At 42.7% G+C, this 20,947-nt stretch overlaps 1 protein-coding gene across 1 annotated transcript in view; it reads left to right on the top strand.

Moving 5' to 3' along the window:
- The window catches only part of LOC108414428 (sterile alpha motif domain-containing protein 14), a 29,572-nt gene extending 11,853 nt beyond the window's left edge, over positions 1-17,719 (top strand). The window contains exons 4-10 of the mRNA XM_017687291.2: positions 1,688-1,985; positions 3,093-3,192; positions 3,677-3,745; positions 5,499-5,628; positions 6,098-6,211; positions 11,617-11,772; positions 17,152-17,719. Coding sequence (XP_017542780.1) covers positions 1,688-1,985; positions 3,093-3,192; positions 3,677-3,745; positions 5,499-5,628; positions 6,098-6,211; positions 11,617-11,772; positions 17,152-17,307 — 1,023 coding nt within the window. The 3' untranslated portion in view covers positions 17,308-17,719. The remainder of the gene's footprint in view (positions 1-1,687; positions 1,986-3,092; positions 3,193-3,676; positions 3,746-5,498; positions 5,629-6,097; positions 6,212-11,616; positions 11,773-17,151) is intronic.
- Positions 17,720-20,947: the final 3,228 nt, after the last annotated feature.

Here is a 20,947-nt window from a genome sequence, read left to right as displayed (position 1 = left end):
TAATAACAATATAATAGTAGTAGTATAATACTACAGAAGAAATACTAAATAATGATAACAATAAAAATAATAATGGTGACTGATTCCAGGTCACTTTATGTTGCGAATAGCTTATAAGCATTTTAGCAAATTAGCATTAACTTGCTTATCTAATTAGGAATAGCTGCTGTAGGGCTAATGTTAGCTAGCTCATCTCTCATTAAGAATAGCTGCCGTAGGGCTAATGTTAGCTAGCTCATCTCTCTCATTAGGAATAGCTGCCGTAGGGCTAATGTTAGCTAGCTTATTTCTCATTAGGAATAGCTGCTGTAGGGCTAATGTTAGCTAGCTCATCTCTCATTAGAAATAGCTGCCGTAGGGCTAATGTTAGCTAGCTTATCTCTCATTAGGAATAGCTGCTGTAGGGCTAATGTTAGCTAGCTCATCTCTCATTAGGAATAGCTGCTGTAGGGCTAATGTTAGCTAGCTTATCTCTCATTAGGAATAGCTGCTGTAGGGCTAATGTTAGCTAGCTTATCTCTCATTAGGAATAGCTGCTGTAGGGCTAATGTTAGCTAGCTTATCTCTCATTAGGAATAGCTGCCGTAGGGCTAATGTTAGCTAGCTCATCTCTCATTAGGAATAGCTGCTGTAGGGCTAATGTTAGCTAGCTTATCTCTCATTAGGAATAGCTGCTGTAGGGCTAATGTTAGCTAGCTTATCTCTCATTAGGAATAGCTGCCGTAGGGCTAATGTTAGCTAGCTCATCTCTCTCATTAGGAATAGCTGCTGTAGGGCTAATGTTAGCTAGCTTATCTCTCATTAGGAATAGCTGCTGTAGGGCTAATGTTAGCTAGCTTATCTCTCATTAGGAATAGCTGCCATAGGGCTAATGTTAGCTAGCTCATCTCTCTCATTAGGAATAGCTGCCGTAGGGCTAATGTTAGCTAGCTTATCTCTCATTAGGAATAGCTGCCGTAGGGCTAATGTTAGCTAGCTTATCTCTCATTAGGAATAGCTGCCATAGGGCTAATGTTAGCTAGCTTACCTCTCATTAGGAATAGCTGCCGTAGGGCTAATGTTAGCTAGCTTATTTCTCATTAGGAATAGCTGCTGTAGGGCTAATGTTAGCTAGCTCATCTCTCATTAGGAATAGCTGCTGTAGGGCTAATGTTAGCTAGCTTATCTATCTCATTAGGAATAGCTGCTGTAGGGCTAATGTTAGCTAGCTTATCTATCTCATTAGGAATAGCTGCTGTAGGGCTAATGTTAGCTAGCTTATCTATCTCATTAGGAATAGCTGCTGTAGGGCTAATGTTAGCTAGCTTATCTCTCATTAGGAATAGCTGCCGTAGGGCTAATGTTAGCTAGCTCATCTCTCTCATTAGGAATAGCTGCTGTAGGGCTAATGTTAGCTAGCTTATCTCTCATTAGGAATAGCTGCTGTAGGGCTAATGTTAGCTAGCTTATCTCTCATTAGGAATAGCTGCTGTAGGGCTAATGTTAGCTAGCTTATCTCTCATTAGGAATAGCTGCTGTAGGGCTAATGTTAGGTGGCTGTTGTTGACTCATTAAAATAAACTTTATTCTAATTTTTCTTCTTGTTTTAATCATTTATCGTTTGTCAAACTAAGCTGTATATTATGAGACTGATTACCTTTTCGGTGTTCAGTTTTATCTGTGAATGTCTCTCTGTTTCCGTGTTTAGTCTTTAGACAGTCCCCTCCACTCGGTTCCTCAGTCGGGTCTCAACGTGTCCTCTCTCTCTCCGGAGCTCCTCCTGTCCTCCCCCTTCCGCCCGTCTCCGTTCTCCTTCGACTCTCCTCTCCGCCGCTCTCCCGACGAGCCGAACTCCAGCTCTCCGGCCCCTAAAGGCCGATACACGCAGCTCACAGATGCCACGTCTCACGAGACGTTAATGCCCCGGCCCGCCAGCTCCCCCTGCAGGTCCTGCCCTGAAACCTCACCTGTGTACTTCCGCAGAACTCGACGTCCAGAGAGCGAAGGTACCGCCCTGGTCTCTGACCTCTACTGACATCTTAGGCAGTTCGGTGGTGAATTAATCTACATAATTTCCCCCCTTTTACTCCAAATATAGTCGATCAGCTAAAACGTGGCCTGAAACGTACCTCACGCTGAGTTGAACGCAGAGGCTTCAAGCTGCGCAGACGGGGTTTTGCCCCTTCCTCTCTTAAAGGAAGGGGCAAAAGAGGCCCTCAACAGAACACACACACACACATTAATGATTGGTGAAGTTAAAGTTAGGCGGCACGGTGGCGTGGTGGGTAGCGCTGTCGCCTCACAGCAAGGAGGGCCTGGGTTCGATTCCCCGGCCGGGCGACCGGGGTCCTCTCTGTGTGGAGTTTGCATGTTCTCCCCGTGTCTGCGTGGGTTTCCTCCGGGTTCTCCGGTTTCCTCCCACAGTTCAAAGACATGCAGTCAGGCAAAATTGTGTAAAATGATCAAATTGTAAGTCGCTCTGGATAAGAGCGTCAGCCAAATGCCGTAAATGTAATGTAATGTAAGTTTCTCACAGTGAGCCTGACGACCGTGACTGCTGGATAAAGTTCATGTGAATATACTGTGTCAGTTCGCCTGGATGGAGCAGCACGGGCGGGTCCTGGAGAAATGATTCCGATTTTCTGCCGGAGCGGGTGGGAGCAGGACTAAAAAAACGGTCCTGTGCAGGCTTCTTTCTCGAGGCCATGTGGAGGTGTTCAGTGTCTCTAATAGTCTTGATGATGAGGTTTCTGACTCTGTATGACTCACTGTCACCTGTAAACCTGGACTAATACGTTGGCATAGCTAACCACAGCAGCTTAAAGCTGTCGTTTTGTCCATACTGTTGTCTATGTTTGTCCATTTTTGAGATGAGCGTGCACGCAGTTAGCACCATGCTAACAGGTGGGGTAAAACTACAGAAGTAAACTTTAGACACCGAGACACTGTCTTGGCTGATCAAGTACATTTGGGTAAATTTGATTTATTTTTGGCTAAATTATTTCTTTAATTTTGGTCAACCTGCTTGTTTGGCTCTTGCTGTTAGTACTGAGTTTAAACATTCTGAGTTTGAGTGGTCGGCAGCTAAATGTAAGCTTTGTTTATCTGGACAGTGCTGGTGTCAGATGACAGTCAGGACAGCAGTCCAGCTGAACCCGGGAGCCCTACGGTGGTCCTGGACAAGAAAACTAAAAGGAGGTTTCTGGACTTGGGGTGAGTCACGGAAACATCCCTGTAGGAGCAAGAGCTTTATTTTATTCTCCCCCCATACTTCATTCTCTCTGAGCCTGTCTCTCAGTGTGCCTTCCCCTCTCTCTCTCTCTCTCTCTCTCTCTCTCTCTCTATCTCCTCTCTCTCTCCTCTATCTCCTCTCCCCCTCTCTCTCTCTCTCTCTCTCTCTCTCTCTCTCTCTCTCTCTCTCTCTATGTCTTCTGCCTTTCTCCTTCTTTGTCTCTCTTGTGTTCCCTTGTCCCTTTCTCTGTGCTCTCTATAACTCCATCTCCTCTCTCTCTCCCCCTCTTTCTCTTTGTCTCCTCACTCTTTCTCCCTCTCTTTGTCTCTCTCGTTTTTCCTTTCTCTTCTCTTCTCTTCTCTTCACTTCTCTTCTCTTCTCTTCTCTTCTCTTCTCTTCTCTCTCTCTCTCTCTCTCTCTCTCTCTCTCTCTCTCTCTCTCTCTCTCTCTCTCTCTCTCTCTCAGGGTGACGTTGCGTCGTTCCTATGTGAAAGTGAGGAGAGATAAGTCTAACAGACTGTCTATGGGAAGCCGGTAGGCCAGTTTACTTTCATTTCATTTATTTCTACTATGTACTTGATTCACTGCCCTCCACTGAGAAAAGGAAAAAAGTGAATCCAGTACAGTTCAAAAGTCTGGAATCACCATGTTCAGTTGTTCATGCTCACCAGTAGCAGATTGTAAAATCACTGAGAAACAACAATCTAGAACAATAACAATAAAGGTCTACGAAATAGACATCCAGAATGCCTTGTATTTCAAAAAGTTATAATAAAATCATAATTGATTGAATTTAATAACTAATAATAAATGAGTCATCACATACAATTATCATTTAAAAATGACTAATTACTTTAATAAAGTATTCAAATATAGGAAAATACATTAAGGTGTATTTTTTCTGTATTATGTATAGAATATTTATATTCAAACTGTGCTGTATAATTTCTAATTGAACGAAATAATAAATTGATTAAAATGGCAAGCGATTCAAATTTTTCAAATGTAGTGTATCTTCTGGATATTTTTTAATGGTGATGGTTATTGGGACACACCTTTTAATCACTGAATCATTGAATTCAGGGAATCCATTCAGTCCCATTGCCACAGGTGTATAAAATCAAGCAGCCAGCCCTGCAGCCTGCCTTTACACACACTAGTGTCGTTCTAAAGAGCGACTGAATTAGAGCGTGGTGCTGTAATAAGATGCCATGTTGCAACAAGTCAGTTTAAAAACTTCTTTCCTCCCAGATTTTCCACAATCAACTGTGAGTGGTATTATTGGAAAGTGGGAGCGTTTAGGAACCACAGTAACTTGGACATGAAAAGTCAGGCCACATAAAGTTACAGAGCGGGTCGCCGAGTTCTGAGCATAAAAGTCTCCAACGCTCTACTGATCAATACCTTCAAACCTCCTCTGGCATCAACATCAGTACAAACACTGCGCCGGGAGCTTCATGACGGGGTTTCCATGGCTGAGCAGCTGCATGCAGGCCTTACATCACCAAGCACAGAGCCAAGCGTCGGATGGAGTGGAGTAAAGCGCCACCACTGGACTCTGGACATGTTCTGTGGAGTGACCAATCAGCTTCTCTATCTGTCAGTCTGATGGACGAGTCTGGGTTTGGCGAATGCCAGGAGAACATCACCTGCCTGATTGCACTGTGCCAGGTGTAATGTTTGGTGGAGGAGGGATGATGATATGGGGCTGTTTTTCAGGGGTTGGTCTAGAACCCTTCATTCCAGTGAAGGAAATCTTAATGACTCATCAGACCAAGACATTTTTGACAATTCTGTGCTTCCAACTTTGTTTGGGGAAGAACCTTTCCTGTTCTAGCATGACTGAGCCCCAGTGACCACAGCAGCTCCATAAAGGCCTGGCTGGGTGAGTTTGGTGTGGAAGAACCTGACTGACCCTCACAGAGTCCTGACCTCAATCCCATCCAACACCTTTGGGATGATCTAGAATGCAGATTGTGAGCCAGACCCTCTCGTTCAACATCGTCTGTCCTCACAAATGCTGTTCTGGATGAATGCGCAAAAATTCCCACAGACTCTCTCCAACATCTTGTAGGAAGCTTCCCAGACGAGTGGAAGCCGTTAGAGCTGCAAAGGAGGACCAGCTCCATATTAATGCCTATGGATTTAGAATGGGGTTCATAAAAGCTCCTGTGTATATACAACTTTTCAGTTCTGTGAGATCCACATTAACTGTTCTTTTCTGGATTCACAGTAATGAATCTATCTCAGCTCCTCTGTGCTGAAATCTGGTCTCTCCTTTTTGCAGAGAGCCGTCTGAGAATCCGTCCCGTCCCTTTGTGCCTTTCTCCTGGTTCTCCGACAGTCACCGCAGCTCTGCCTCCTCTTCACCCAAAACAGGGGCGCACTCCGGCAGCCCCAGCAAGTCAGATTCACAGGTAGTCTCACTCTGAGGGTGTACAGATGGTTCACTGCTGAGTGGTGCTATGGTGATGTTTACAGGCCTGTATGTTCACCCATACAATCACAGCCAGCATAAGCACCATAATCCTCTATATGAACTACACATGCAGCACATCCTACCTCCATACTGATCATGTGAATAGAAGAACAGAGCTGCCTCATGAATCAAAAATGTATTGACTTGATTTCCCTGGTAGCAAAATTTCTCTGGCCCACTTATGGAACTCATTGTTGGGTTTGTTTTGGCCCACTGTATGGCTTTGGTAAATATCAAACACAACATCTTCCGCTCTGGGCTGGATTTGGATTATCTATTTTGGGGGGTTTGTGGGTTAAGGTTTGGGTAAGTAGGGAGGGACACTGGCCAGCCAGTCTATATCTATAATCAGCTCTGTTTGAGTTTATATGAATCTGTGTTTGACCTCATCTGTTTCTTCTCCACAGGAGTCGGCGTTCAGTGATGATTTCTCCCCTAAAAGCCCCCTGCCTCCGTCCAGCTCTCCGACCGACTCGCGCTCCTCACACCCCTACCACACACTGTCCCAGTCCTCAGACGAGGTCAGTGCTGAGGCCTTCCAAAACAGTGCCACTGCATAGGGTTGCCAGATTACAGTTTCCAGCTAAATTTCAAAATTTGCCAAAATGCATGAAAAACCACCCAAAAAGTACATCTTCAGAACAGCCTATGGTCATTATAACAATAATCTGAGTGAACCACTGATGTCTTCGTGGAAAATTTGCAGATATATTGCAGGATTTAGTTTGTTGCTAGGTGGCGCTGACAGTCTTTTTAAACAAACGTGTTTAAACGTGTCTAAGAAACGTCTGGACGAAGAAAGTAAAAATAATTAACATAAAATAATGAAGTTATTTGATTTGTATGCGTATATTATTTCCATATCTTGCAGAGCTAGCACAAACTCACTGATGTTTTCAGAGCTTTACATTTTAAAAATTCACTGTATATGACAGACTTCACGAGTCAGTCTCATCAGAAAGGCAAAGGAATAGCAATAACAAGTGCAATACTTTTTATTGCAATATTAAGCCTAATATTAAGAATATTACAGTAGTAAGCAAAAATTTTCCTCATACACATTGCTGAACAGATCACACTGTTTCAGTTTCCTACTATTACATTTACTACCCAGAACCACCGGTGAACTTACTCTTGTCTTCTGAGTTTATATGGAATATTGATGTTGGAAAATTGTGGAAAATCTGAAATAATAAGGTTTCTACAGTCAGCAATGCAGAGTGAACTGGATAATGTGCACCCTGTTAGACTAGAACACTCCTCCATTATGTGAGTAATAAGCTGGGAGTGTAACTTTAGCAAACTTCTTTGGCAAAGGAAACTGAGGTATTTAGAACCACGAGTTCTATATAGAACCATTTCATGCTTTAATGGCTCTTTGCATGTTGAAATGTTTCTTCAGATTGATGGAGAATATGTTGAATATGGTTCTATATAGAGGCTGTAGAAATCAATTGTCTCTCATGGGTTTTTGTAACTTTGTAGCCCTGCAGATGTCAAACAAAGTGATCCAGTGGTTTGATGTGAGAAACTTACTAACTAAGATTTATTTACAGTGGTGGTGACAGAAACCGGAACAGCAATTTTTACAGTGCAAATATGAACATTTTATGTACCATCCGAAACCACCAGACTACGTGTGTCTTCTGAGCTTATATGGAATGTTGATGATGGAAAATAGTGGAAAATCTGGAATAATCAGTTTTCCATCCATCCATCCATCCATCCATCCATCCATCCATCCATCCATCCATCCATCCATCATCCGCTTCTCTGGGGTTCGGGTCGCGGGGGCAGCATCTTAAGCAATGTGGCCCAGACCTCCCTTTCCCCATCCACTTCCACTAGCTCTCCGGGGGGGATTCCGAGGCGCTCCGAGGCCAGCTGGGCAATATAGTCACGTCAGCGTGTCCTGGGTCTCCTCCCTGGTGGACTTGCCTGTGACACCTCACGAGGGAGGCGTCCAGGAGGCATCCTAACCAGATGCCCGAACCACCTTAAATGGCTCCTCTCGATGTAAAGAAGCAGTGGGTCTACTCCCTCCCGGATGACTGAACTTCTCACCCTATCTCTAAGGGAGAGTCCAGACACTGGAGGAAGGAGGAAACTCATTTTGGCCGCTTGTATTCGTGATCTTATTCTTTCGGTCGTTACCCAAAGCTCATGACCATAGGTAAGGGTGGGAACGTAGATCGACCGGTAAATCGAGAGCTTTGCCTTATGGCTCAGCTCTTTCTTTACCACAACAGACCGGTAAAGAGCCCCCATCACTGCTGACCCAGCACCAATCCGCCTGTCAATCTCCCGCTCCCTTGTACCATCACTCGTGAACAAGACCCCAAGATACTTAAACTCCTCAACTTGAGGCAAGAATTCATCCCTGACCTAGAGAGGGGTCTCCGCCCTTTTCCGCCTGAGAATCATGGTCTCGGATTTAGAGGTACTGATTCTCATCCTGGCCGCTTCACACTCGACTGCAAACCGATCCAGCGAAAGCTGAAGTTCACGGCCTGATGTCCCCAATAGGACCACATCATCTGCAAACAGCAGTGATGTGACCCTGAGGTCACCAAACCGGACACCCTCCGTCCTCTGACTGCACCTAGAAATTCTATCCATAAAAATTATGAATAGAATCGGTGACAAAGGGCAGCCCTGACGGAGTCCAACTCTCACTGGGAACGAGTCTGACTTACTGCCGGCTATGCGACCCAAGCTCCTGCTTTGTTTGGACAGGGCCTGAATGGCTCGTAGCAAAGAGCCATGTACCCCGTACTCCCGAAGCACCTCCCACAGAATACCCCGTGGAACACAGTCAAATGCCTTCTCCAAATCCACAAAGCACATGTGGACTGGTTGGGCTCCCATGAGCCCTCTAGGCTCCCATGAACTCCCATGAGCCATCTAGGATCCTGGAGAGGGTGAAGAGTTGGTCCAGTGTTCCACGACCCGGGCGGAACCCGCACTGCTCCTCCTGAGTCAGTTTTCTTTGGGGCCTATTTTGCCGCACAGTCCCCTGCATATTCTCCCTCCACCATGAATGGAGTTGAAGTTCTATCATAACCATATCATTTTATGATAGTTGAAGAACTATCTTAAAACAGCATCTCAGTCATCAGGCAGTGAATTCAGAACCATTTCATGTAGGAACTTTCTGTGAGGAGCTTTTAGAGGGGGATGTCTGGTTCCTATCACCACTACTGTGAACAGCTCTGACTCTGTAAGTTTATCTAGAATTTATCTACATTTCTGCAGATATTTTTTTAGAACTTTTCATGGGATGACACTATAGTAATGAAACTTGGATATAACTTAAAAGTGGTCAGTGTGCAGCTTGTATAGCAGTGCAGATTTACTGTACTCTGAAAAGAACTCAACACTCAGACATTACTGTCTAAATAGCAGCAGCACAAGTGAGTCCACCTCACAGTGAACGTGTCCAAATTGTGCTCAAAGCGTCGATATTTAGTGTGACCACCATTATTATCTAGCGCTGCCTGAACCCTCTTGGGCATGGAATTCACCAGAGCTGCACAGGTTGCTACTGGAATCCTCTTCCACTCCTCCTTGATGACATCACGGAGCTGGTGGAGGTTAGACACCTTGTGCTCCCCCTCCTCCTGCTTGAGGATGCCCCACAGGTGCTCCATTGGGTTTAGGTCTGGAGACATACTTGGCCAGTCCATCAACTTTACCTTCAGTAAGGCAGTTGTCGTCTTGGAGGTGTGTTTGGGGTTGTTATCAAGTTGGAAAACTGCCATGCGGAGCAGTTTCTGAAGGGAGGGGATCATGCCCTGCTTCAGGATGTCACAGTACATGTTGGAATTCATGTTTCCAGGACATCCAGTAATCCATGTTCTTGGACAGCAAACTGTTTCTGGGTTTCCTTGTGCGTCAGCTTCAGAAGAGTCTTCCTTCTGGGATGATGGCCATGCAGTTGATGCATTGTGATGCATATGGTCTAAACACTGACAGGCCAACCTCCCACTTCTTCAACCTCTGCGGCAGTGCTGGCAGCACTCATACGTCTATTTTTAAAGCCAACCTCTGGACATGATGCTGAACAGGTGGACTCAGCTTCTTTGGTCGACCTGGGCGAGGCCTGTTCCGAGTGGAACCTGTCCTGGGAAACCGTTGTAGATAGATAGATAGATAGATTCAACTTTATTGTCATTACTCAGTACAAGTACATGGCAACGAAATGCAGTTAGCATCTACCAGAAGTGCAAATAGTAGCAAATAGTGCAAAAAGAGACTGTGCAAGTGTGCAATAAATAGACATAGTGCAACATTACAGTATATAGAATAAATTACTATTATAGATATGCAAAAAAATAGATTATAGGTGTGTAGATATATACATGAACATGTTGTATTGAATAACTTGCGATGTGTTGTTTACATGGCAGTAGGATGTTAAATTTGTGCGATGGTAATAATAATGAATAAAACAACAGCTCTGATTGGTGAGTGTAGTATGAAAGGCAGTGTTCATAGTCCGCTGTGTGCAGTATGAGTGGTAGTGTTATCAGTGAGGTGTGGAGTTCAGCAGAGTGATTGTGGAGGGAAAGAAGCCGGACCTGAGCCGACTGGTTCTGGCCCGGAGGCTCTTGTATCTCCTCCCGGATGGAAGTAGGTTGAACAGTTTGTGGTTGGGGTGGGAGGGGTCCTTAATGATGCTGTGTGCTCTGGTGAATGTCTTTGATGGCAGGGAGCTGCATGCCTGTGATGCGCTGAGCAGTCCTTACTATCCTCTGCAGGGATTTCCTCTCAGCCACAGTGGAGCTACTGTACCACACGGTCACACAGTTGGTCAGTATGCTCTCGATGGTGCATCTGTAAAAATTTGTGAGGATCTGAGGAGACAGCCGGTCTTGTTTTAGTCTCCTCAGGAAGTAAAGACGCTGCTGTGCCTTCTTGATGAGATGGGAGGTGTTGAAGGACCATGAAAGGTCTGCCGGGATGTGGATTCCCAGGAACCTAAAGCTGGACACACGTTCTACCTCTGCTCCGTTGATGTAGACAGGAGAGTGTGTGCAGCCCTTGGTTTTCTGATAGTCCACGATGAGTTCTTTATCGTTGTATGACCCTGGCCACTGCGCTATAGCTCAGTTTCAGGGTGTTAGCAGTCTTTTTACAGCCTAGGCGTCTTTGTGGAGAGCAACCATTCTATTTCTCATATCCTCAGAGAGTTCTTTACCATGAGGTGCTATGTTGAATATCCAGTGGCCAGTATGAGTGAATTGTATCCAAAATACCAAATTTAACAGCCCTGCTCCCCATTCACACCTGGAACCTTGTAACTCTAACAAGTCACATGTCACCAGGGAGGGACGACGACACAACTGGGCACAATTTGGACATGTACACTTGTGAGGTGGACTCACTTGTGTTGCCAGCTATTTTGATGTTAATTGCTGAGTGTTGAATTCTTTTCAGAGGACAGTAAATCTGCACTGCTATACAAGCTGCACACTGACCACTTTAAGTTATATCCAAGTTTCATTTCCATAGTGTCGTCCCATGAAAAGTTAGAATAAAATATTTGCAGAAATGTGAGGGGTGCACTCAGTTTTGTGAGATACTGTATATACACCAAACTATCAAATGTACTGTTGTTACACAGGGATAGAACACTGATATAGAATCTTCCAGATTGTACAGGATATGGATAGAAGACGTGGAAGATGTCAGTCTGTATGTGTAAGTACAGATTTGCTAGATTGAAGGTGCAGAGGATCAGAGTGAGTCTGATGAGATGTGGATGAGGTGTGGATTGTCCATGGAGATGATGACTCAGAGGTGCAGTGACAGGCCTACCTGAGCTTTCATCCTTCAACACGTTTTGCAGTTCCGTCATTTTAATCCAGGTCCTTAAAGACTCTGATTAAACATAGTCTCGTTCTTCCTCTCTCTGTCCCTGAAGCCGTTAGATGAGCGGCAGTGCCTTCTGTCCTCGTGGAGCACGCAGCAGGTCTGTGACTGGCTGAGGAGTTTAAACATGGAGCAGTACGTCCCCAAGTTCAGAGAGAAACACGTGGATGGAGAACTGTTGCTGCAGCTGGACGGAAACAAGCTGAAGGTAGGAGAATGTGTGTGTGTGTGTTTATCTTTTTATGAGGTTTAAAGTACTTTTCCCACTAAAACTGCAGCTTTTTATTAGAATAATTAAAAGAAAACCAAGCTCATCTTGTGGCCGCTGAAGTTAAAGTTAGGGTTAAAGGGGAATTCCACAATTTTTTTAAATTTCCACATAATTAAATAAACAAAGCGTGGTTTGGTGTGAAACGCTCCGTTCTACATAAACTTACCGAGTCAGAGCTGTTCACAGTGGTGGTGATAGGAACCAGACGTCCCTCTAAAAGCTCCTCACAGAAAGTTCCTACATGAGCTGGTTCTGAATTCACTGCCTGATGACTGAGACGCTGTTTTATGAGAGTTTAGAGAACTTCAACTCCATTCATGGTGGAGGGAGACATGCAGGGCGCTGTGCGGCAAAATGGTCCCCAAAGAAAACAGATTATTCCAGATTTTCCACTGTTTTCCATCATCAACATTCCATATAAACTCAGAAGACCCGTGTAGGTTCTCTGGTGGTTCTGGAGGGTAAATAAAATGCTCAGCATTGCTGTTCTGGTTTCTGTCACATCACTGTAAATAAATCTGAGTTAGTAAGTTTCTCACATCAAACCACTGGATCACTTTGTTTAACATCTCAGCGACCTTTAAGTTTCCCTTTTAAGTTACACATAACATATTACTTGTCTGCCATCTAGTGGTGACAGCTGGTCCTGTTTCTGAGGTTCCTTATAATGGCCTTATAATGGCTTACATTGTAAGACTTTTTGTTTCTTTTACTATATGCAATTTCATACAATGTTATTTTTACGTATTAAATAGCATTTTATTTTTTGCTGGGACTGAAATGTGGTGAAAAAAGCAGTAAAAACTCTTAAAGGGGCGTTATGGATTATTCAGCGCTGGATCCCACAGCCTCATCCGTTTGACAAAATTAATTATTTTTTCTGTTTCATGTTTTCGTTCAGCAGTTCCACTAACATAACCCATAATGCATCATGCATGTACTGTATGTCATACAATCTCCGATAATCCCTGTGGTGTTACCCAGTCCTGACTGCTAACCAAGCTAGCATCAGTGGAACTCTAACTGAACTGAATCACAAAGAAAACAGGGATTTTATCTTTGATCAGTTGATCACTGTAATGGTCTTCATACTGGAAAAAAACAGTCCATCCTCTAGAACCCGTACAGAACGCAGCAGCATGCATCCTCACAGCACCAACACAGAGCTCATATAACCCCGTTTACACACCGCACTGACTGCCTGGATCTGTTAGAGAGAGTTTAAAACTCTGCTGCTGGATTTTAAAGCTCTGAACGACCTTAAACCTCCTGAATTTATGTCTGTTTATGATCTCAGATCTGGAGATTCTGACCTTCAAACACCTTCAGTAAAACACAGAAAACGTGGGAAGACTCTTTCAGTTCAGCTTTTATTACACAGTCGAGCTCAAAGCTCACTTTTAATAAACATCTGAAAACGCAGCTCATTAACTCGGAGCTTCAGTAAAACTCTCCTCCTCTTTAACTCTGAGCTTCAGTAAAACTCTCCTCCTCTTTAACTCTGAGCTTCAGTAAAACTCTCCTCCTCTTTAACTCTGAGCTTCAGTAAAACTCTCCTCCTCTTTAACTCTGAGCTTCAGTAAAACTCTCCGTCTCTTTAACTCTGAGCTTCAGTAAAACTCTCCTCCTCTTTAACTCTGAGCTGCAGTAAAACTCTCCTCCTCTTTAACTCTGAGCTTCAGTAAAACTCTCCTCCTCTTTAACTCTGAGCTTCAGTAAAACTCTCCTCCTCTTTAACTCTGAGCTTCAGTAAAACTCTCCTCCTCTTTAACTCTGAGCTTCAGTAAAACTCTCCTCCTCTTTAACTCTGAGCTTCAGTAAAACTCTCCACCTCTTTAACTCTGAGCTTCAGTAAAACTCTCCGCCTCATTAACTCTGAGCTTCAGTAAAACTCTCCTCCTCTTTAACTCTGAGCTTCAGTAAAACTCTCCTCCTCTTTAACTCTGAGCTTCAGTAAAACTCTCCTCCTCTTTAACTCTGAGCTTCAGTAAAACTCTCCTCCTCTTTAACTCTGAGCTTCAGTAAAACTTTCCTCCTCTTTAACTCTGAGCTTCAGTAAAACTCTCCTCCTCTTTAACTCTGAGCTTCAGTAAAACTCTCCTCCTCTTTAACTCTGAGCTTCAGTAAAACTCTCCGCCTCTTTAACTCTGAGCTTCAGTAAAACTCTCCTCCTCTTTAACTCTGAGCTTCAGTAAAACTCTCCGTCTCTTTAACTCTGAGCTTCAGTAAAACTCTCCTCCTCTTTAACTCTGAGCTTCAGTAAAACTCTCCTCCTCTTTAACTCTGAGCTTCAGTAAAACTCTCCTCCTCTTTAACTCTGAGCTTCAGTAAAACTCTCCGCCTCTTTAACTCTGAGCTTCAGTAAAACTCTCCTCCTCTTTAACTCTGAGCTTCAGTAAAACTCTCCGTCTCTTTAACTCTGAGCTTCAGTAAAACTCTCCTCCTCTTTAACTCTGAGCTTCAGTAAAACTCTCCTCCTCTTTAACTCTGAGCTTCAGTAAAACTCTCCTCCTCTTTAACTCTGAGCTTCAGTAAAACTCTCCTCCTCTTTAACTCTGAGCTTCAGTAAAACTCTCCTCCTCTTTAACTCTGAGCTTCAGTAAAACTCTCCGTCTCTTTAACTCTGAGCTTCAGTAAAACTCTCCTCCTCTTTAACTCTGAGCTTCAGTAAAACTCTCCTCCACTTTAACTCTGAGCTTCAGTAAAACTCTCCTCCTCTTTAACTCTGAGCTTCAGTAAAACTCTCCTCCTCTTTAACTCTGAGCTTCAGTAAAACTCTCCTCCTCTTTAACTCTGAGCTTCAGTAAAACTCTCCGCCTCTTTAACTCTGAGCTTCAGTAAAACTCTCCGCCTCTTTAACTCGGAGCTTCAGTAAAACTCTACGCCTCTTTAACTCTGAGCTTCAGTAAAACTCTCCTCCTCTTTAACTCTGAGCTTCAGTAAAACTCTCCTCCTCTTTAACTCTGAGCTTCAGTAAAACTCTCCTCCTCTTTAACTCTGAGCTTCAGTAAAACTCTCCGCCTCTTTAACTCTGAGCTTCAGTAAAACTCTCCTCCTCTTTAACTCTGAGCTTCAGTAAAACTCTCTTCCTCTTTAACTCTGAGCTTCAGTAAAACTCTCCTCCTCTTTAACTCTGAGCTTCAGTAAAACTCTCCTCCTCTTTAACTCTGAGCTTCAGTAAAACTCTCCTCCTCTTTAACTCTGAGCTTCAGTAAAACTCTCCTCCTCTTTAACTCTGAGCTTCAGTAAAACTCTCCTCCTCTTTAACTCTGAGCTTCAGTAAAACTCTCCGCCTCTTTAACTCTGAGCTTCAGTAAAACTCTCCTCCTCTTTAACTCTGAGCTTCAGTAAAACTCTCCTCCTCTTTAACTCTGAGCTTCAGTAAAACTCTCCTCCTCTTTAACTCTGAGCTTCAGTAAAACTCTCCTCCTCTTTAACTCTGAGCTTCAATAAAACTCTCCTCCTCTTTAACTCTGAGCTTCAGTAAAACTCTCCTCCTCTTTAACTCTGAGCTTCAGTAAAACTCTCCGTCTCTTTAACTCTGAGCTTCAGTAAAACTCTCCTCCTCTTTAACTCTGAGCTTCAGTAAAACTCTCCTCCTCTTTAACTCTGAGCTTCAGTAAAACTCTCCTCCTCTTTAACTCTGAGCTTCAGTAAAACTCTCCTCCTCTTTAACTCTGAGCTTCAGTAAAACTCTCCGTCTCTTTAACTCTGAGCTTCAGTAAAACTCTCCTCCTTTTTAATTCTGAGCTTCAGTAAAACTCTCCTCCTCTTTAACTCTGAGCTTCAGTAAAACTCTCCGCCTCTTTAACTCTGAGCTTCAGTAAAACTCTCCTCCTCTTTAACTCTGAGCTTCAGTAAAACTCTCCTCCTCTTTAACTCTGAGCTTCAGTAAAACTCTCCTCCTCTTTAACTCTGAGCTTCAGTAAAACTCTACGCCTCTTTAACTCTGAGCTTCAGTAAAACTCTCCGCCTCTTTAACTCTGAGCTTCAGTAAAACTCTCCTCCTCTTTAACTCTGAGCTTCAGTAAAACTCTCCTCCTCTTTAACTCTGAGCTTCAGTAAAACTCTCCTCCTCTTTAACTCTGAGCTTCAGTAAAACTCTCCTCCTCTTTAACTCTGAGCTTCAGTAAAACTCTCCTCCTCTTTAACTCTGAGCTTCAGTAAAACTCTACGCCTCTTTAACTCTGAGCTTCAGTAAAACTCTCCGCCTCTTTAACTCTGAGCTTCAGTAAAACTCTACGCCTCTTTAACTCTAGTTAAAGATAGCCAGCTATCATTTTAATCTGTTGCAGTTATTTAAGTTAGATATAGTAGCTTTGTTTAATATATTATTGTAAATAACTTAGCTTTAAGAGTTCCTTTCACTGGAACTAAGGAGCCGAGCCCAACTCCTGAAAACAACCCCACACCATGATCCCCCCTCCACCAAACTTTACACTCGGCACAATGCAGTCAGACAAGTACCGTCTCCTGGCAACTGCGAAACCCAGACTCGTCCATCGGATTTCCAGATGGAGAAGTGTGATTGGTCACTCCAGAGAACACGTCTCCACTGCTCTAGAGTCCAGTGGCGGCGCTTTACACCACTGCCTTCCACGCTTTGCATTGCGCTTGGTGATGTAAGGCTTGGATGCAGCTGCTCGGCCATGGAAACCCATTCCATGAAGCTCTCTATGCTGTTCTTGAGCTGATCTGAAGGCCACATGAAGTTTGGAGGTCTGTAGTGATTGACTCTGCAGAAAGTTGGTGACCTCTGTGCACTATGCCCCTCAGCATCCGCTGACCGCTCTGTCATTTTACGTGGCCGACCACTTCGTGGCTGAGTTGCTGTCGTTCCCAGTCACTTCCACTTTGTTATAATCCCACTGACAGTGGACTGTGGAATATTTAGTAGTGAGGAAATTTCACGACTGGACTTGCTGCACAGGTGGCGTCCGATCACGGCACCACGCTGGAATTCACTGAGCTCCTGAGAGCGACCCATTCTTTCACTAATGTCTGTAGAAGCAGTCTGCAGGCCTGTGGCCATGGAAGTGATTTGGAACACCTGAATTCAATGATTTGGATGGGTGAGTGAATACTTCTGGAAATGTAGTGTAGTGGTGGGGCAAATGTCATTGCATATAGATGGAAGATCACAGGAAAACAAGATTTTAGTCTTTTAAATCATGTGATATTATGAATCCTTACTGATAAGAAGAGGGACACGGCCTGACTAAACCAATAATGATAAGCCAGATTGCCTATCGAGAAACCCTGAACTCTGACTGTAATGAGAATAAATGAAATTCCTTACTCCTCCCCTCTCCGCAGGGTCTGGGCGTGTTGAACTCGTCGGATCGTAGTCTGCTGAAGCGGAGAATCAAAGACATCAACACTGCGGCAGAGAAGGAGCGCAAGGCTCTGGACAAACTGGAGAAACAGAGAGAGAAACAGAGGAAGAAAGACCAGGAACAGAGGAAGAACTGACTGTCTCACAGGAGATGAAGCTTTCAGATGGTGCTTCAAAGGAAGAGTTTGGTTAGAAATCAGATGTACACAGTTTTCCCCCCTTAACTCAAACGTAGTCAATCAGCCAAGACTTGTTTGGTGTTTGTTAGTTGGACAAAAATTGATAAATTTTAGACTTCAAGAGAACACTACTGTGTTTAGCTATGCTGACGTTCTTTAATCCAGGTAGCTTATGAAAGCATTCCTCAGGTCATGGTTAGCCACCTGGTGTCACCAGAGGCCATACAGAGCCTGCATACAACAACAATAAGAAATTTAATATTTACATTTACAGCATTTAGCAGACGCTCTTATCCAGAGCGACTTACAAGAAGCGACTTTGCTAGTTACCAGTAGGTTAGAGAGAAAGACGGTCCTGAGCTCAGATACTGATAGAAACACAGTCACTGTAGATACAGAGAGAAAAGGAATGGAGTGGAACACAGAGCAGTGCAGTCTGATACACTACACTACACTACACTACACTACACTACACTACAATACACTACACTACAATACACTACACTACACTACATTACACTACACTATAATACACTACACTACACTGCACTACACTACACTACACTACACTACACTACACTACACTACAATACACTACACTACAATACATTACACTACACTATAATACACTACACTACACTGCACTACACTACACTACACTACACTACACTACACTACACTACATTACACTACACTACACTGCGCTACACTACACTACACTACACTACAATACACTACACTACACTACACTACATTACACTACACTATAATACACTACACTACACTACAATACACTACACTACACTACACTACACTACAATACACTACACTACATTACACTACATTATACTACACTACACTACAATACACTACACTACACTACACTACACTACACTACACTATAATACACTACACTACACTACACTACACTATAATACACTACAATACACTACACTACACTACACTACACTACACTACACTACACTACAATACACTACACTACAATACACTACAATACACTGCACTACACTACACTACACTACACTACAATACACTGCACTACAATACACTGCACTACACTACACTACAATACACTACACTACAATACACTGCACTACACTACACTACACTACAATACACTACAATACACTGCACTACAATACACTGCACTACACTACACTACACTACAATACACTACACTACAATACACTGCACTACACTACACTACACTACAATACACTACACTACAATACACTGCACTACACTACAATACACTACACTACACTACAATACACTACACTACACTACAATACACTACACTACACTACACTACAATACACTACACTACACTACACTACAATACACTACAATACACTACACTACACTACACTACACTACAATACACAACATTACAATACACTACACTACACTACACTACAATACACTATACTACACTACACTACAATACACTACACTACAATACACTGCACTACACTACAATACACTACACTACAATACAATACACTACACTACACTACACTACACTACAATACACTACACTACACTACACTACAATACAATACAATACACTACACTACAATACACTACACTACACTACACTACACTACACTACAATACAATACACTACACTACAATACAATACACTACAGTACAATACACTACGCTACAATACACTACAATACACTACACTACACTACAGTACACTACAATACACTACACTACACCACACTACACTACAATACAATACACTACACTACACTACAATACAATACACTACAGTACAATACACTACGCTACAATACACTACAATACAATACACTACACTACACTACAGTACACTACAATACAATACAATACACTACACTACACTACACTACAATATAATACAATACAATACAATACACTACACTACACTACACTACAATACACTACAATACAATACACTACAATACACTACACTACACTACACTACATTACAATATAATACAATACACTACAATACACTACACTACAATATAATACAATACGCTACACTACACTACAGTACACCACACTACAATACAATACACTACACTACAATATAATACAATACGCTACACTACACTACACTACAATTCAATACACTACACTACACTACACTACAATACACTACACTACACTACTCTACACTACAATACACTACGCTACACTACTATACACTACACTACACTACAATACAATAGACTACAATACACATTGCAACACAATAAAACACCATATATAAGTGCAGCATGATATAATGCAATCAATACATAATTCAGTGCTCATTTAAGTGCTGTGTAATATAATGCCCCAGAGACGATGTGAAGGAGGAGGAGATGGGTAAAGATGGGAAAGCTTGTAATGCTCAATATGAGGTCTGTTTGCAGGAAAAGTCCCACCCTTCATTAACAAGAGACACTTTTTAATGAAGGTTTAATGAAAAAGCCGACTTACTGCTCTTCACGATCTTCTCATTATTATTCTACGCTCAAAATATAAAATGTTTCTCGTCCAGTCTCACCCAGTTCTCGTCGAGATAGAACCATGAAACTTTCAAGGACCGTAGATCCTATATCTGATTAGGTTGCTTGTGCTTTTCTAAGCATTCCGACATATGTTTTTTGGAAAATTATTGTTCGAAGTCTTTATTTTTTCCCATAGGGAATGAATGGGCGGAATGTTGGCGACATGCCACACATGATGTCACAATGGGTCCCTCTGTCACACAACACATACAAACTCACACATGGAGCTCAATGTCTCACAGGCTCCCAGCCTAATGCTCAGCAGTATCAGCACACATAATGGTTTTGTTAAGGTGGAACTGTTTTTAAGGTGGACTTGCCCTTAGGTAGCACTGAATTTTAAGGTGGAACTTCTTTTAAGGTAGTACTGAGTTTACACTGACACTGAAATTAAGGTGGAACTGCATTTATGTCAGCACTGATTTAAGGTGGCACTGCAATTAACATAGCACTAAATTTAAGGTGGCACAGAATTTGATGTGGAAATCTGTTTGTGGTAGCACTAAAATTAAGGTGGCACAGAATTTACGATGGAACTTCTTTTAAGGTGGCACTGCAGTTTACATAGCACTACATTTAAAGTGGAACTCTCTTTAAGGTAGTACTAAAATTAAGGTGGCACAGTATTTAAGGTGGAACTTGAATTAACATAGTTCTAAATTTAAAGTAGCACAGAATTTAATGTGGAACTTCTTTTAAGGTGGCACAAAAAATTTCAGGTGGAACTCTCTTTAAGGTAGCACTAAAATTAAGATGGCACAGAATTTAAGGTGGAACTTCAAATAACATAGCGCTAAATTTAAGGTGGGACAGAATTTAAGGTGGAACTCTTTTTAAGATGGCACTAATTTTAAAGTGGAACAGGATTTAAGTTGGCACTCCATGTAAGGTACCACGAAAATTAATTTAGCACAGAATTTAAGGTGGAACTGCAATTAACATAGCACTAAAATTAAGGTGGCACATAATTTAAGGTGGAACTTCATTCACAGTAGCAACTAGCAAAGAATTACCATCATTCACAAACTTTC

Source organism: Pygocentrus nattereri, chromosome 27, assembly GCF_015220715.1.
Source record: "Pygocentrus nattereri isolate fPygNat1 chromosome 27, fPygNat1.pri, whole genome shotgun sequence".
Classification (NCBI taxonomy): Eukaryota; Metazoa; Chordata; class Actinopteri; order Characiformes; family Serrasalmidae; genus Pygocentrus; species Pygocentrus nattereri.
This window is presented reverse-complemented; position numbering and strand designations above follow the sequence as displayed.